Below are 18,019 nucleotides of genomic sequence, written 5' to 3' on the forward strand. Positions count from 1 at the left end.
CTAACCAACGAGGAAGCCGAGTGGCACGCAATGACCCTCCTCCCGTATTCCTGATTGGTGAGGAAGCCACATTGCCTAGCAACAAGTAAAGCCCGCTTCCTAGCCAATTAGGAAGCCGGAAGGTGGGTCCTGATTGGTCAGGAAGCCGGTGTTCTTTCGCTAGAACATCGGCTTCACAGGCATTCAGGAAGCTGGGCGATGGGTCATGATCTGCCGCCCGACTGCCTGATAATCGGGACACACAGCACTGGTACTCGGTATCGGCAAGTACCGGAAAAATAGGATTTTGGTACTCACCGTAAAATCCTTTTCTCTCCGTTCATTGAAGGACACAGGGAACAGATCGGAGATCATGTACTGTAGGGTAATATCGCCACCTGCAGGAGAAGGACGCTAGGCACAAAAAAACCAAAGACCAAACCTGGCCACGAACCGATCGACCCGCCGATTGAAGCGAGACGCCAGGAGATCCACGTCCGGGAACCCCCAGCGAAGACAGAGCTGGTGAAACACCTCCGGATGTAGCATCCATTCCCCCGGGTCCACTGACTGGCGATTGAGATAGTCGGTCTGCCACTTGTCCACGCCCGGAATGTACATGGCGGAGAGAGCCGGAACATGCATCTCCGCCCAAGATAGAATTCTTTCCACTTCCCGACCCGCGGCCACACTTCTTGTGCCGCCCTGATGGTTGACGTACGCCACGGCCGTGGCGTTGTCCGACTGAACCCGGACCGGCCGTCCCTGAAGACGGGCCGTCCAATGAAGAAGAGAGAGACGGATCGCCCGAAGTTCCAGCACGTTGATCGAAAGCCGAGACTCCTCCGACGACCAACGGCATAGGAGAGAAACCGGCGGATCCACCGCGGGGGGAGTAGACCACTTAGACAGGAAGGACTCCTCAAAAGGATAGCGAATCGAGAAGCGTTTGGGAACGTTAAACGACTTGCTCGGGCGCTTCCACTCCTTGTAGACAAAATCATCAAAAAGGAACGTAAGGGAAAACCTTAGTGGAACGCCTACTCCTGTGCGTCCCAAAAGGAACCGGCGGGAGCGCCGAAGAGCTCGGAGTCTCTTCAATTTTCAGCGTTTCCCGCACAGCGCGAACCAAGGCCGTGACCAATTCACGCTCCTGGACCATAAGGGTGGTCCCCGACTCTCCGTCACCACCAGACTCCGCCTGAGAGGAGTCCCCCTGGTCGTGCTGCGCGGCCACAGCAGAAATTTCCCCCTCTTCCTCAGAATCCCCAGAAAGGACCGATGAGGGGGCCGGCAAAGCGCGCTTCCGTGGGGGGCGCTGCGTCAGCGCGTGCTCCATACGGGACACAAAACCGTCCATGGTGGAAGTCTTATACGCCGGTAAATAGGACTTAGTGACTTATTGTTCACTGGAACAGCAATAAATTAGGCAGGAGATATCAAAAACAGACAAAACACAGAAACCCCCACCATATCTATGGGCCATTAGCAATGTGCAGAAGGAGGTGGGTGCAATCTTCTATCCACAGGAGCTGACCAAGATTTTTATAATATAGCAATCCAGCATTTAAACTCCTGATGCATTTTTTAAGATATGACACTTTGCATACAAAACTTTCTAGGTGCCTATTTTGAGTATCTCCTGCCCTTGTAGCCTTTTAAGGGCACTTTAAGGATTCCGAGACAGGAGTTGCATGATGTTCTTAGCCAAAGAAAGCAGACAAGCTCTAAGTGATTCAGATATCCCAAGTTGTTTTTTCATAGTGGACCCATCAGGTGAACATTAACTCCACTTAAAGAGTAGCCCCCTTTAGTAATATGAATCTCCCATAAAACATGGTAAGATAGCATTTCCATTGATTTCTAATTTTGATGTTTCATTTCCAATTAATAGAAAAGTGCTCAAAAAACAAATATGCACTACTGCACCCCGCTCCTCATGGATACAATACTGCATCAAGCGCGGGCAGCTGTACCTGAGATCACCAACATATTTGTGTAGGAGTGGCAATTCCAATTTTGCAAAACAAACGCTAATGTAAGCCTGGTGTGTAACAAAATGGTAGATTCAAACACTAGCTTCAGGTTAATATAAAAACAGTGTTAAAACAATCTTCAAGTGACTTCTGGGTGCTCACCTTGCATTAGTTCCAGCAGGAAATAAGTTCACGGCTTTAATAAGTAGCTGCAAGTCATCCTCTGACCAGGACTTGCTGCTGCCCCCGCCTCCTGAACCAGACTGATCTGCACTCTTTGTGGACTGCCTCATCCGCGCCTCCTCCTGCTCCTTTTCTCTTTTAATCTGTGCATTCACCTCTGCAATCTAAGGAGCACAGACATGCTCATCCATTCAGATATGGCAGCTAATACAGACTATAGTTTTTAAAGGATGTCATTCAAAAGTCAGATGCATCCAGCTTCCTTTAGGACTCCAACAATGACTGAAACCACATTTCCCAACAACTGATAGACAACGTGCACTAATATCCTTAAGAGAGCATTCCTTTTCTAAAATGTATTTAGTACATGGAAATGAAAAATGTGGATGCAGTTAAACTAGAGAGTGTGGGAGATGGTTGCTGGATAGAAGGAGAAAGAATTAAATTTATGTGATAAAGATATGAAACCCCATGCATGATGATTATTATGAGCTCTTAAAGATCTCCATTTGAGTATTCCAAAAGGGAAATGAAGAGGACTTTGCATGCTTTTGGCCTTATTTTGTGAAGTAAACACATAGAAGTACAGCCACAGTGAACTAATAGAACATGTTCCTGATCACTTACTTGTTTCTCAACAGCAGTTTTCCCATCTTCTTTAGAACTTCCTGAAAGGTTTTCATTCAGAGACTGTAAACTGAAAGCAAACCAAGACCACGAATTAAAAACATACAGCCTGAGAATGACTAGGACATCAAACTTTTCAGTGACAGTTATCATGACTGCCTTCTCTTGGAGAATTTAAATTTTTTTCCACATTAAACAGTAACATGGGCACTGCAATCTGTCATTTCTTTTTTTTATACAATGGTCATTAAAAAGAATGCTTCAATATTTAGAGCAGAACTTGATAAATTTAATTACCTTGCTAGTTCAAGACGATCACACAATTTTTCAATTTCTTCCATCATTTTCACACTGTCTGTTTCACTATCAGAGAAATAATTCCAATTCTGAGAAAAAAGAAAAAAAAGGGTTGGTGCGCTGGACAAGTGTACTTTTATTGCCCTGGTGGGTTATATTTTTCAGCGTCCTTTCTACACATTACAGATAGGGATGTCCCGATACCACTTTTTTTAAGACCAAGTACTTCCCCTCATGTACTTGCCGATAGCAATTACAGATACGTTTTCCTAAAGGGACAGGTGACATTTTGAAAAAAACAATACAGACTAATGATTTTAGGCCAATTACTTTACGATTATGAAGAACTTTAATTTAAGACTGTTTTAGAACAATAAAACATTTGACCTATTCATGTTTTCAACCGCAATCGTGTGGGGCCCAGGCGGTATTGCGGCGGGAAACCGTGCGATCTGATTGGCGTGAATGGAGTGCCATTAGAAAATAATGGCAGTGGCAACACGATCGGCAGTGGTGTGCAAGTCCGTGACCGCCCAGCCATAAGCTCAGTTTCGTTCACGATGACCAAGCGGTCATGGATTGCACACCACCGCTAATCGCGCTGGCAGTGCCATTATTTTCTAATGGCAACCCAGTCGTGCCAGGCAGATTGCGTGGTTTCCCGCCGCAATACCGACCTGCCCGAGCGGTTGCCCGGACTACATGTCCCAGGCGTCGGGTGCTACGAACTCAACACCGATGCGCAAGCATCGTCATTATGCATCGGGGCAATTTTACAAGTATTTGTGAAAATGCCTTGCATCGGTCCCGATACCGATGCTAGCATTGGTATCGGGACATCCCTAATTACAGATATATCGTAAAATGACACAGCTAAGAGAGATTTATACTTGGTCATACATTCCATGATATTTTGAATTAATGCAACTTATTCAAGCCACAAACTCACATGGGACATGTGTTGCCTGACCTAACCTGAGCCTGTCCAAATTCTGGAGCATGCTAAAATATTACATCACCTTTGGTAATATACTGCCATGTTCACTACACACAATAGCCAAACAGTTCAGTAAAAAAAAAATATAAAACTAAACCTTGCATGAAGTGCGCAGTCTCTGTCGTTCCTTTTTTATGGCTTTTTTCTGTATTTCTTTTTCCTTCTTGACTACAAGAGCCTGCTGACGAGCTTCCTCATCTTCCTTCTCTTTTACTAATCGAACAGCGTCCAGCTCAGCTTGTCTTTGCTGAAAGGGATACAAGTTTATTAGATATTGGTTTATGGTTTTCAGTGGTTAGATATCTATTTATTAAATCACTGACAGAAAAACCAACAGGACACATACATCTGAGGCCCACTGTGTCCCTGGGTACATTATGAGAGAGATTTACGTAGCAAATATACAAAATATGATTGGTTACCATTGGTAATATTTTTCTTATACACGAGTAGCATGCATTACATTAACAAAGCAGATATACCCGTTTCAGGTTTATCTGCGCCAGCCATGCGTTTGTATTTTAGAGTGAAACAGAAACTGGTGCAGGTTCCATGCCCAACAAAGGGATCATGGCAGTTTTCAACATCAAAAAACTGCCACCGGTCCCTACCAGATTTAACCTGGTGTACAGGATGTGAACTGTTTGATGGTAACCTGGCAGACACCTCACACGCCTCTGTCTGCCCATGCAGTGAACACACTACACAGACAGAGCCTGCATATAGGCAGATATAGCTCCCTTTAAGGCATGGCATTGAAAATGGAACAGGTCATTCCTGATCAACATTAAGGGGCTTGTGCCCACTTTGTTAATGAGAAGCCGGATCTGCCTCTGTTCCTGTTCACCTGATTATTCTTGATAAAAGACTGGATCTGTGTAAGGCACTGCTGTGACTGGCTGCCATCTAAATCAGCTTCAACATCCCACACCCGCTGCCACTCTTGGGGACACTGCTCCAGAGCATACATATATATAGTGGAGAAAGCTAGTGGGACAATTTTTTTTAATTACCTTCTCCACCAGACCTATGCCATTCTGGTGAAAGTACTATGGGGCCATGAGCCACATTACTTCAATTCTGGAAGTGAATCTAATGTTTTCATTCAAATACATGTCTGCAGCCAGCAGTACATTTTTAGGGTTGAGCAGAATTAGTTTTAAGGACATCAGCACCCAAAAAAAAAAATCTCACAGATGGAGAGCACTTTTACCATTTATGTCAATATACTGCAGATGAGAAACTGACTTACCACTGTGTGGGAAGAGTAATATTTTTACACCCATGGTTGTGTTTGTATGATCTGCACATACCTTTTCCTTTTCTTCCTGTTCTCTTCTCCTGGCATCTACTTTAGCTTTCTTCTCTGCTTCTTTCCTTGCCTTTTCTTCCTCTTTGAACTTCTTTATTCTAGGATCACTACTGTATGCATTATCTAGTCATTAAAAGACCAGAAGTTATAGAACACAGTCATGGCACATCATATTTATGGCATTATAATACAAGAAATATTTGAAAAACAACCTTTTCCCCGAAAATGACAAAACTGCAAAACGACACTTTCATTATAAAAACAAATGTATTGAAAAATGAAATGTAGCTACCAACTAAAGTTCTTATCCTATTCATTTCTTCTTTTTTTCTCTGTGCACGGGCAGCCCGGTTTTGTTTTTCAATCCACCTCCTCTCATCACGGCTGGAAAAAAATTTAATAGGGAAAAAAATGATGTTAATGCTTAAAAGAACTTTCTGGATTCCATGAACAATACAAAACAGTGTTTATCAAAACAGTAGAGTTTGATGTGTAAAGGCTTAGCCACCTTAGTACCAGAGCAATTTTTGCACACACATACGACATTCTGGACTTTTGGATAGAAAATTACTTAAACTTTGGACAAAGTGCGCTTATTCATTTTGCCCCCCCTTCCCAGACCTAAATAATCCCACCCTCACCCTTCACAGATCTGTACTTACAGAGATCTGAGGGTCGCTTGTAGACATCCAAGCAAGCCCCTCTCTTGGCCACATTCATCTCCCTCCTGGGAAATGGCCCCATAGGAGCCTAAGGGGCTTTAATGCAGTTGTGGCCAGCAGAAGGAGCATTGCAATGCTGGATGTAAACAAAAAAAAATGAACTGTGCCCGTTGCATTTAAACAAGTATAAATCTCCAGCATTGGTGTCAGTGGCTGCAAATACAACTGCCAGTATCGCCATCAGTGACGAAGAAAATAACTGCCAGCATTGGTGTCAATGGACACAAAAATAACAGTGACTGCAACAATAACTCCCAACATTGGTGACAGTGTACACAATAATAGCCACCAGTAGGGTTGCACAGATACCAAGTACAGTACTCTGTACAAGTACGAGTACATGTACCGATACTTTTGAGCTCCAAGACTACACTAGAGAAAAATTCAAAAGTTAGGAGGCAGCTGTCATTTGTAAGGAGCACACGGAGCTCCTGGGATTTGTACATCTGTTTTAATGTACGATTTTGTTTTTATAAATATAAATAAAGGGATGCACAGATACCAGTTTTGCGAGTACAAGTACTTGCCGAGTACTTACAAGTACGAGTACTGATACATTTTTGTTTAGTGTCATGTGACAGTTTTTCTAAAACAATACAGACTAACGATTTCAGGACAGTGGTGGAGCACCAGAACCAGGTCCCAACTGGAACCACAGCAGCCTTGGTAGTTCTCATGAAAATGCCAAGTATCTGCACTGGTACTCGAAAAGTATCTGTGCATCCCTAGCCACCAGCATTAGTGTCAATGGACACCCCCCATAAGTAGGTCCTGAAGCTAAGAATTCTAGTTGGCACAGTATGTATGCCATATCAGTGGCTCCTAAAGCTAAGTCTGTTAGTAACCACAGTGTGTGTCAAAGCTCAAAGCATTCCAGTAAGCACAGTGTGTATGTCAAATCCCTGAATCCTTGAGCTAAGCTTTCTGTTAGGCAGAGTGTGCATGTCATATCAGTGACTTTTTCATGACAACAAGCAAAGTTTTAACATTTTCTTAGCCGTACAATAACTACTAACATACAGCCATTAAAAGGTGAACATTTCACTTCACTATTTACTAAAATATCAATTACTGGTACAAGGTTTTTATCTGGCCTAAAATGCTAAAGGTAGAAAGATCTTGTATTTCACCACCATTGCTACAACACTGGGTACTGTTTAGGCCACCTCAGGTTCACTTTAAGTATTATTTGTTAGACTGCATATAAAGCATTTACCATTCAGCTTTTTCTTTTTCTTCTTCATCCAAATAAGAAAATTCTCTCCACGAGTCAAAGTTGTACCTTCAAGACAAAGCAAGTATTAGATATTTTTTTGAATACTTTAATATCCCATATGCACGGTATAAAAATATATTTAAAAAGACAATGTGAAAATAAAATACATTTTATATGAGTAAAATAAACCTACCAGAAGGAATAAAATCCATCTACGTCTTCAATTGATGTGGACATATTACCAAGTTTGGGAACATTCTTGTTATTTGACCACCTATAATGGAGAAATGGCTCAAATGTGAGACTTCTGTTCAAATAAATAACACAAAACTGTATTCAAAAGGAAACAATTGAGCGTATATATCATGTTCCATTTACTGCAAATGATAAATATATAAAAATTCACCATTCAAATACACAAGGCAGTATGAGTAAAATTACAAGGTTACAGTACTTGAAAGCAAATAGGGGGTAAATGATTCTTTATAACACAATGGAACTAAAACAATGTAGTAGGACTGAAATCTAGACTTAAAAGGAGAACTATGAGGTGGGTGAAAATCATCATCCTCATAGTTGGAGCCAACGTGTGACAATGAAACTGTCACACGTCGGCTCAATAGATCGGGACGTGAGTGAACACATAACGTTGCTCGCTCACTTCTCGATCATCTCCTTGCAGAGAGTGTTGACTGTCACTCACCGCCCCCCGCAGGGATTCCCCCCTCCCTGCTCCGATCCTCTAGTGCTAACTGGAGGAACGGACGAAAAGGGGGCGGTTACAGCTGACTCTGCCTCTAGATAGGCAGATCCAGCTGTCACTCATGCAGCTGGGTGGATCGACAGTAATGTCGGTATCTGTCCTGGCTACGGCGGTCTCAGTATACTGTAGCTCGCGATATACTGAGCTTTGGGTCACGGGAGGAGGCTAGTATATGTCCTCCCATAAACCCTTAAGAGAACTATTGGGAAAAACACTTATCCCATAGTTCTCTTTTAATATAAGGTTTTATGTTTTTAGAGGGGAAAAGTGTATATTAAACATTTAAGGTTTTATGTTATCGGAAGTGAAAAGTGTATGTGAAACATTTTCTGGTATCAAGATGTATGTTAACACATTTATAATTTACAGGGAAATAAAGTATATTTTACAAGCATATCTTACCTGCTATTTCTCTCAAACACTGGAGTAAATACATCAAAGAAGTTGTCTTTCCCCTCACCCTTTGAAGGTATTGAATTTTCAAAGGTAGGATCGACACTGTTAAATGCTCTCCTCTTCACAGGATCAGATAACATTTCATTTGCTAAAAACATAACAAAAACAACAGTTCTGTAACATTGAATTGTAATAGACTGGGCTGTTATGCTAAACCTTTGAACGGAACACCTTGAATCACTGACCCAAAATAAGCATTTAACAAATGAAGTCAGAACTCCTGATATGAATACTTGTGGTTCAGTTTTGAAGCAAAGTGATAAAGCTTCATAGCTGTATAGCTGCAATGCATCATCTAAGGCACCACTGCCTCCGACTACTTTTCTTTTGATTTTCGGGGATATCACTACTGTGCTGCTTGTTGGAGAGGAATCTGCACTGTATGCCCCATCTGCTTTTGCTTCATTCTGCGCTTTGTAAATTATTATTATTATACAGGATTTATATAGCGCCAATAGTTTGCACAGCGCTTTACAATATAAGGAAGACATTACAGTCACAATACAATTTAAGACAAGATGGTAAGGAGGGCCCTGCCCGTGAGGGCTTACAATCTAAAAGGGAGGGGCAAGTGATACATGAGGAGGTAGCTGCGCGGGGAGGATTGTTTGAGAAAGTGATTGTTCAGTGGTTAGGTTCATAAATATTCCCCCGCCAGTTATCAGGAAAATCCCTGCCTCTACTAAGATGGCTGCTCCCGCACAAAGACACTGTGCAGAACAAGGCATGGCAAGTCATTACAAGGGGAAAGATCAGCTGCAGGGAGACCACAGGCCCTTTATTCTCTAGCTACTTAAAGATTCTATCACTTGTTAGCAGTAACCTCATTTGCTGAAATCACTGCATTGCTAATGAGATGACTGCCAAATAATGCTGCACGTATATCCTTAGCCTACTGCTAATCGTTTTTATTGAAACCAAAAAGGTAAGACTGTTAATAAATAACATAACTAATTATTAACAGAAAATGACATGCAGTTATGAGTATGCAGATTTGACATGTTTTGGATGGTCATGTCCCTTTGAGTGAGTTTCAATGAAGACTATTCTTACCTTTAGTGATACAGGTGAAATAGTCATTGTCGCCTTCAACTATCTGTTCTCCAGCAGCTTTTCTCTTGTCCGGATGGTGTTTCAGAACCATTGCTTTATCTGGTATTGCAAAAATGTCAATTGTTTATGAAAAGTTCAGAGAATGTGACTGATTTAATTAGAAGTTTATTTATTAAAAGAACTCTTAAATCATTTACAACAGAGCTATACATTACAGCTCTATACCCATGCTGTACAGACAAGCAAATATATTGCATGGGATGCAGTGATTTTTCTTACTGCAAGTCCGCGGATTTAGAGAGCAGCTACACAGGGGCGTTGAATTGTTTTTATTTTTAATTCTGCTTTGTTTGTGGGATAATTTCAGTCATGGAGACCCCAAAACTATTTCACTTTCTACACAAAACAAATGTGTAAACCTGCAACAGCAACACATATCAGAGAACTCCAGTTTTAGATGTCTAGAAATCACAGTGAGGTATGTGCAGAAAGAGGAGAGCGCCTGTTTTACATTGCGGTTGCAGGTTTACAGATATTACAGTTTGGAAAGGATTGCTTTAAGCTATAAAACTAAACTACCGGTATATTTGAAGGTACTTACGTGCTGCTTTGATCTGTTTCTGTGTGGCCTTGTACCTCAGGTTTGTCAATCCAAGTACAGCATAATGATCCTGGTTCTATTTAGATAAAAATAAGAGTACAAAGCTTTTCTATTATGTCACGCTCAGATGTACAAGACCACATTAATGCTCACTACTACGAGTCCTTAGTTATCCAACAGGATTTGAATAAATGATTTAAAGGCCAATTCTGATATTTCCCTGTGTGCAAACTAGTGGGCTGGATCCCCCTCTGTCTACTTGTCTACCTATAGCTCTTTGTGAATCCAGTGGAGAAATGTCTCTACAGTAGTTTGTATCTTCAACCCACTACCACAAATCTGAAACAGTGTTGATACTCACTCTGGCACCTGGACTCTATAATTGTATTTATAATTCTTTATTGAACGTTTCAAATGCAAGCTGCAGGGTACAGAATAGAATTTAAAAAGGGGGGGTGGATGATACACGCAGTTCTGCTAAAACAAGGTCTAAATAAAACTCCCCTAATAGGACATGTAGAATCCAAAGAGATTCTACAATTTTTCCTTGCATTATGGAGAATCTAATGGAGAAGAATTACACCAACTATAGTCTGCAATGTAGTAGTATACGAACAGACTGCACTATCCAGAGAATTCCAATACTTCAGACTATAGTCTACAATCACCATAGAAGCTGTCCAACACAAAATATTCTGTATGGGATATCTTGCCAGCCATGGAGAGAAGTAATTTGTTTTTCCAGCAACCATACACAACTGACAAAGGATTTGGGTGGTGGTTCAGACACAGCTTTTACTGTATTGTTTATTTCTATTTAAGTTTTCTTTATCCATTCTACTTTTCCCAAAGGGATCTCATTTAAAAAGGTACAAACCTTCCAGTCCTTGGGATCAAGAGATTTCAGTAGTGCAAACTCCTCCAGCTGAAACTCTTCATCCTCTGACTCTTCAGAGGATTCCTTCTCATCCTCCAGCTCCTGGAACGAAGCGGACACATTTCTAGTTCTACGTTTGATGAAGGCTTCAAACCATCGGCCCACAGGTTCAACTTGACAGAGCAGTGAGGCTGCCATAACAAAAGACAAGAGTTAAAATCAAAGCTAATGCTGCATACTGAATAAAAAGCAGTTTTATTGTAGTGTAAAAGTAATTAAAGGTGCCCATACACTTTACAACCCTCGCAAGACTTATGTCTTGCGAGGGTTGTAAAGTAATTAAAAAAACGTACGATCTGCCCATCTTGGAGCACAGCGGCCCGTTTGGCAGTTGTCAAACAAGCAGGCCGCTAACCTGCCGAGAATCGTACAATTCCCGGCGGGTTTTCCAGCCTGCTTGTTCGACGGAAGACGTGCGACCGTACAGTAGAAATGGTTGCACGCCTTCCATACACTGCGATTATCGTACGATAATCGTACAGTGTATGGGCACCTTAGCATTGCATACATACAAGCCACCAATTTCCTAACACTAGTGAGTCCAACAGATGCTTGTTCTTTTACCAGTTACCATTTTAGGATCAAAATTTCCCTCGACTGCAGCCTTATTCTGTAGAAACCTGCCGTTACCTTACTGCCACTTGGGCTTTGAGAAGGCCTGTGCAGAGAGGTATAAAGCATCTTTTTCTCTCAGAAAGAGCTTCATTGTTGTCATAATGATCATCAAGCTTCAAAGCTTTCAGTCACTGACCCACAAGTATTTATATCAGGAGTTCTGATTTTACTTTCTAAATGCTTTGTATGGGTCAGTGATTCAAAAGGTTGAGCATCACAGCCCAGCAATAAGCTTTTTAAACAGAAGGATGGCAAAGATCTGTATACTTATTTTGGGTTGATGAGGGTGAGATGCTATAAGGCCTTCTAACTTTCGAGGTTTGCATACTTGTTTGAGGTCAGTGACTCATAAGGATCTATTTATAAAATGTTTTCAAATAAGATTCACACATTTTTCCAATGGAATCATTAAAAAAATGTGTGAATCTTCGGTGAAAGAATTTACCACTAGGCCCCAATGTACTGAATCCATTGAGCCAGAATAGCCAAGCAACTGGCATTTTCAGGAGGTCAGCAATGGCAGCCTCCATAGTTCTCTAATGATAGGGTAACTGGAAGCAGCATGTAGTAGTGTATAGCCATTCAGGCTTGTTTACAGCATGTCCACAGAGCTGCACTTTTCTGCACACCACCAAGCATGTATACTGTGAACAGGGCACATAGAAAACAACTGTTCCCTTCATACATGTGCTGTAGTATACAGAAAAAAAGCAGCTCAACAGGCGTGGTAGAATCACCTCATTTTTATAGAAGAACCATCTTCTAAGAACAGAAGGTATTTACAGGCCATCAATAATTCCAGAAACATGGGGTGTAGTCACCATTTTAGTATAGTGAGCAACTCATTCCTTTATGGTCCTGGGCCAACTGTGTATCCAGACCAGCTGGTTTATAGCACAGATACAGCCACATATAGTGGAGCAATTTATTCCAAAGTGTATGTAGCGGGTTAGACATCATTGGTGCAGAGCATGGAAACAATCAGGGCAATTCAATAAGGCATTTGCAACACATTTTTGTGTATGTAGTCAGAAGCCTAGCACCAAACTCATGAAAACGCTGTGACATTGTCATTGTTAGTATCAGCATGTGCCACAATTTCATGCAGTTTTTTGTTTTATTTGCGACACTTTTACTGTGTTGGAGCAAATTGTAGATTATGTTGCACTTGTAATTATTGTTTTGTATCTTTGAGACAATCCTGCAACAAGATCTCTCTTTCTGTTCCACTGGAACCAGCATCTGATACGTTTCCATTACTCTCCCAACGTCATCTGCTTCGCAGGAAAGTTGCTTGTGGCAGATTGATATAAACCTTAGCGACACAGACATGAATCTGTTGCATGTCCTGTCATTGAGAATGATCTCTTAAGAGCATTTACAACACTCTTTATAAATCCCAGGGAATGTCTTCCATGGGAGTAGGGCTTGGGGTGTAATGAGAAAGTAAAACCAGACAGGTTATGGTGCAGCGGGCTAAAATGTACCATAAGGTCCTCCACTAAACCAGTGTAAAGCACAGTAGATATATTGGTATATATCAGTATATAGAGTTGTTGCTTTCCACCTTGACAGCCCCTATAGCCTAGGAACCCAACAACCAGCCTGACAGTACTCAATGTGTGGCCAGCTGTGCTCCAGAACCTATAATAATATCTAGAGTACAGTGAGCTGCATGCTGAGTGACAGTGCCTCCATTAGGCTTTAGTCCTGAAAGCACCAGATGTCAGTGACAACCACAGTCTAGGAGCCGAATCCATCAGCTGCAGGGCTTCTGCTTATGTAGGAGTGTTGGTACCAGGCAATGTAAACAATTTGAAACAATGTTTCCATGCTATATTTACATTGGAAGTAAAAGACATCATGGCACTTCCTGTTAGCATGGAGGCTCAGGCAGACCTGTTAGAGCTCTGTCCAGCCTCCCCCTGCAGCAATAAATCAGTGCTACAACGATCTATTGCTGGCTGATTGCAGACATTAGAAGTAATCCGTTACTGCAGCACTGCATGGTTGCAAAATCAGGTCTCCAATGACCAGATGCAGACACCCCCCCCCCTAAAGTAAAATAAAAAAGGATATTCATAACGGGTCACACCATAATGTTAAAAGTCCTGGGAAATATTTGCATTCACTGTGTAAGCAAGCACAACATCATTCAGAATGTTACTACATTTTAGGGTACTTTAACAAATTAAAAACCAGACATGCCATTGCAGTGCAGGCACATTGCCTGCTATGGTAACAGTGAGTCGGGGTGTCTTAAAACAAGTGCACATGTTACCGTGTGCTATTGCAGTGCATGGTGATCTGTGCAATGCTGTGCGTGCATTGTGGTGCTGTTCATTCTGAATGACACCTCAACTCACTGTTAATGTAGCAAGCAATCCACATGCACTGCAGCACAACACAATGCATGTTTTACCCCACATTAACACAATTCTGAAAACCGAACTATTGTGCGGCTTCCTGGAGATGTCGGGGGCAGCACTTGAGGCCTCTTAGAATCACTAAGTTGACCACCGTTTTGTAGGACATACAATACAATCCGGCATACATCTACTCTACAAGACATCAAAAGGGAATGATGAAACTTGGAGCACACAGAATCTGGAGCAGCTGTGCATGGCAACCAATCAGCTTCTCTCTTTCATTTTAAGAGCTTAACTGAATAAACTAAAGAGAATAGCTGATTGGTTACAATGACTATCTGCTCCAGTTCTGATAAATTCCCCTCCCTCCGGGCTGCAGTGCTAATTGAAGATCTTCCTGCAAATACTGGGGCATGTTTCATCCACAGGGCTCCCATTACTGTAGGAGTAGCAGAGCTCACACTCTGTACATGTCTCCCCGGCCGCCGCCTCCTCCTGCACGGTGCCCGGGCTCTCTCACCTGCACACAGGGGCCTGGTGACTCCGGTACTCTGCTCGGGCCGAGCTTCCAGCAGCATGATGCCGGCCTGAGAACACCAATCAGCGGTAGACTGCGCTTCTTCTCCCGGCACTCACCCACAAAGCCGCATGGAGGAAGAGCAAGCACTTCCAGGTCACGAGAGTGTGTTACACCTAATCCCCTCCGGCGGACAGCACGTACCCAGCCTACTCAGTACTGTCTGTCCTATTGAAAACAAACGTTTTTCTCTGGCCCGTGCACTCTGCATGACAGGGAAAAAGAAAACCTTAATCCACGTTAAAGACAACATGGAGGTGAATTCACTGATAATGCAGCTTACAACAGGCCCTTCACAGCACAGGGCAATACTGGTGTGAAAACTCACTACGTGCTGAAAAGGAAAAAAGGTCTCCTGCATTTTGGGTGTGCTGACTTGAAGCAGTTTGAAAACAGCACAGTGAATCTGGCCATATATTCTACAATCTGATTGTACAATCTCTGTCATATGTACCATCAACTATGTAGTGCCAGGGCCCACCCGATTTCATATAATGTAATTGGGTTTGTCTTCATATTGCACAGGTTCCGTAGATCAGATTGTACAATCTGAATGTATAGTGTATTGCCAGCTAAAAATGTGTATCAGTTAAAGAAGAACTCCAGGGAAATTATTCCCACTCCATCATGCATCTGGAAGTCATGCTAGTGACTGTGAGAATTTTGAAGTGCCTCATGGGATTTGTAGTTCCACAACAGCTGAAGGGCTGGAGCTTGCCCACTCCTAGGTTCAGTGCTCTTTTTCATCTTGGGTGTAAAATAAAATAAAAATGTAAAGTAAAATTGGATGGAGGCATTGTTCAGGTATTTGGAGAGCCAGCGGGGCTGACTTGCAAGATACTGATACTTGGCCCAGTGGGAGATTCCGCCATCTACACAGTTTAGCGTAGATGGGGGAATCTGTTGCACCTTTTCCATCTGACCATAGAAAATCTGCAGATAATCTATAGGTGTATGGGCAGCTTTAGTACGGCTGCACACACCTGAGTAAGAGCAATAATTCCAGGGCCATTGTTCAGGGTACACTCTAAACTGATGGCCTGTAAAAGTCTCGCCTTTAGACAAAGTTTTTCGCCATTTCATGGGCGCACTCAATGTTGAAGCTTGACATGCCTGGTGTCTCTTTACGCAGCGCAACCCCCTTTTTTATATGTTACAAAAAAATGGGTATTATTTTGTGCTCATGTACACTTAAATTCGTTTAACATTGTTTTTACTGAATATTTGTGTTTGATAAACATTTACCAGCGCTGATATTGTGTGACATAAAAAATTGCAACTGCTACCATTTGTCACTAAGTCCAACTGAAAATGGCCACCAATTTTCCTCTACCATCAGAACTAGCAACACGTGTGGAGTGGAGAGATGGGAATACAAAGTGACAATTGGGACAACCATTATGGATATACAAAAGAGTAGAGGAAAAAAAAAAGTGACAGCTGCAGGGATACCAACTTGAAAAAAGCAATTTCAGGGAGGTGCCCTCTAGAGCGCACCCCCATGAAATGATGGCAGATAGCACGGGAAGCAATAGCTTCTTTGCTATCTGTTGGGTATTTTTTTTTTTATTCTGACAGGTGCTGCCATCAGAATACTAAATTTATTACTAATACTAAATAGAACACTACATTTATAAATTTATTGAATACTTATTTTATCTGACCGACGGCGGCCGGTTGCCCTGATGTCAGGAAAAAAAAACATCACAGGGAAAGGTTTACTCTGCTAGAACGGGCAGAGTAAACTTTTCCGGAAGAAAATGTTTCTCTCCCGGGCGGCCGGGAGCCGCTATCTGATAGCGGGAGACTCCCAGAGCGTCCAGGACAGTTGGCATGTCTGCAGCCGGTTCGGCCATTTTAGGGAGCATAGAGAGGTGGGTACGCTCAGATATGGTTGCCACTCGTCCCATATAATGCGATTGTCCTGGATTTCATACTAAAGTTCTGTGCCCTTTATTGGGACAACCTTTTTCCAGCCGGGAAGTGAGAGGAAAAAAACTTGCATCTGCCACCATTTTATTCTACAGGGCCTCTGTTTTCAGAAAATATATAATTGTTTGGTGCTTTTAACTATTTTTTTTAGCAAAAAAAATGCAGATTCTAACACGTGGGTAAAAATGAAAAAAAAAATGCTCTGGACACAAAGTGGTTAAAAACAGGCTGTTCAATATGGAAAGCAGGGCAAAAGACAAAGCTTACAAAAGAATTCTAACAAAAGGTCAAAGCCACAGTTACTGATCCCCATACAGATTAGTGGCATGGTACATTTAAGATAACATATAACCAATGTATCCCAAGGCTGGTGCATTGATTTAGGTGCTTCAAGTCACAAGACAAATGGAAGAACCTTCTTTACAGAACTTGACCCAATCGCAAGGAAACAATCTATCTTGTAGAAGGAAGTATGGCCACTGCTGAGGGAACCAGGCATGAAATCCTAGTATACCCTAATAAGATAGATGTAACAAGGTTATAAAGGTAAGGGATGTACTGTATGTCCCAAAGCTAGAAGATGGATCTTGTGATAGATGACAGCTAAAGGACTCACCATAACATTTCAGTGACAAGTGAACTATCCAGAATGCGAAAAGGGTCATAACCAAACCTCAGACAGATGAACTTCTATATTGCCTGAACTTAAAGGAGAACGTGAGACTCTGCATAAGCAGGTATAATAATTGCATTCACTTATGGCACAAATGTCTGGGTTACATCCAAGACACGGGGAGTTAACTCTTTAGGGCCTGTTCACACCAATTCCAGTGTGTTCCAGCATGGTTAGCTGCTTGAACGCACTTGATGCGCCTTCTAGCATTCTGGGGCGGGAGGGGGTGTGGCGGTGCATTCAAGTCAATGGATGAATTGAGTCATTTCATTAGATTTTGTACCTTCTGTATTACCAAATGATTTCATTTTTTCGACATAAGAACAGACTTGACATTTTCCACAAGGATACATTCCCTGAACACTTTTACCACCTGATAACCATGTTTCAGGTATATCTGGTCTGTATTCTGAACTAACCAAATGGTCTCTCAAATTACATGCTATTCGCGCTGTCAATAGGGGGTCCATTGACAGCGCGAAGAGCACATAATCTGAGAAATCATTTGGTAATACAGAAGGTAATAAATTACTCAATTCATCAATTGTGGTACAAGTAAAGTACTAAACACTATGATACCATTTGGTGTAAACAATAAATTGAATCTGCAAGTATTCCTATAACTTTAGAAATATTGTACAAGGTTTCCATCGTGAATGCATGGATGTGGGTGCCAGCTAAGTAATCCAGTATAGATTCATCTTTTTAGTTTAATTATGTTGTATTCAAAACAT

At 41.9% G+C, this 18,019-nt stretch overlaps 1 protein-coding gene across 1 annotated transcript in view; it reads right to left on the reverse strand.

Moving 5' to 3' along the window:
* The window catches only part of DNAJC2 (DnaJ heat shock protein family (Hsp40) member C2), a 20,938-nt gene extending 6,137 nt beyond the window's left edge, over nt 1–14,801 (reverse strand). The window contains exons 1-13 of the mRNA XM_018560433.1: nt 14,624–14,801; nt 11,060–11,250; nt 10,183–10,258; nt 9,582–9,680; nt 8,475–8,616; nt 7,503–7,583; nt 7,310–7,375; nt 5,664–5,755; nt 5,373–5,494; nt 4,157–4,306; nt 3,063–3,151; nt 2,766–2,835; nt 2,118–2,302 (exon numbers count right to left, since the gene is read on the reverse strand). Of these exons, the coding sequence (XP_018415935.1) occupies nt 2,118–2,302; nt 2,766–2,835; nt 3,063–3,151; nt 4,157–4,306; nt 5,373–5,494; nt 5,664–5,755; nt 7,310–7,375; nt 7,503–7,583; nt 8,475–8,616; nt 9,582–9,680; nt 10,183–10,258; nt 11,060–11,250; nt 14,624–14,681 (1,421 nt within the window). The 5' untranslated portion in view covers nt 14,682–14,801. The remainder of the gene's footprint in view (nt 1–2,117; nt 2,303–2,765; nt 2,836–3,062; nt 3,152–4,156; nt 4,307–5,372; nt 5,495–5,663; nt 5,756–7,309; nt 7,376–7,502; nt 7,584–8,474; nt 8,617–9,581; nt 9,681–10,182; nt 10,259–11,059; nt 11,251–14,623) is intronic.
* Nucleotides 14,802–18,019: the final 3,218 nt, after the last annotated feature.

This window comes from Nanorana parkeri, unplaced genomic scaffold (genome assembly GCF_000935625.1).
Source record: "Nanorana parkeri isolate BGI_ZX_2015 unplaced genomic scaffold, ASM93562v1 scaffold454, whole genome shotgun sequence".
In the NCBI taxonomy this organism is placed as follows: domain Eukaryota; kingdom Metazoa; phylum Chordata; class Amphibia; order Anura; family Dicroglossidae; genus Nanorana; species Nanorana parkeri.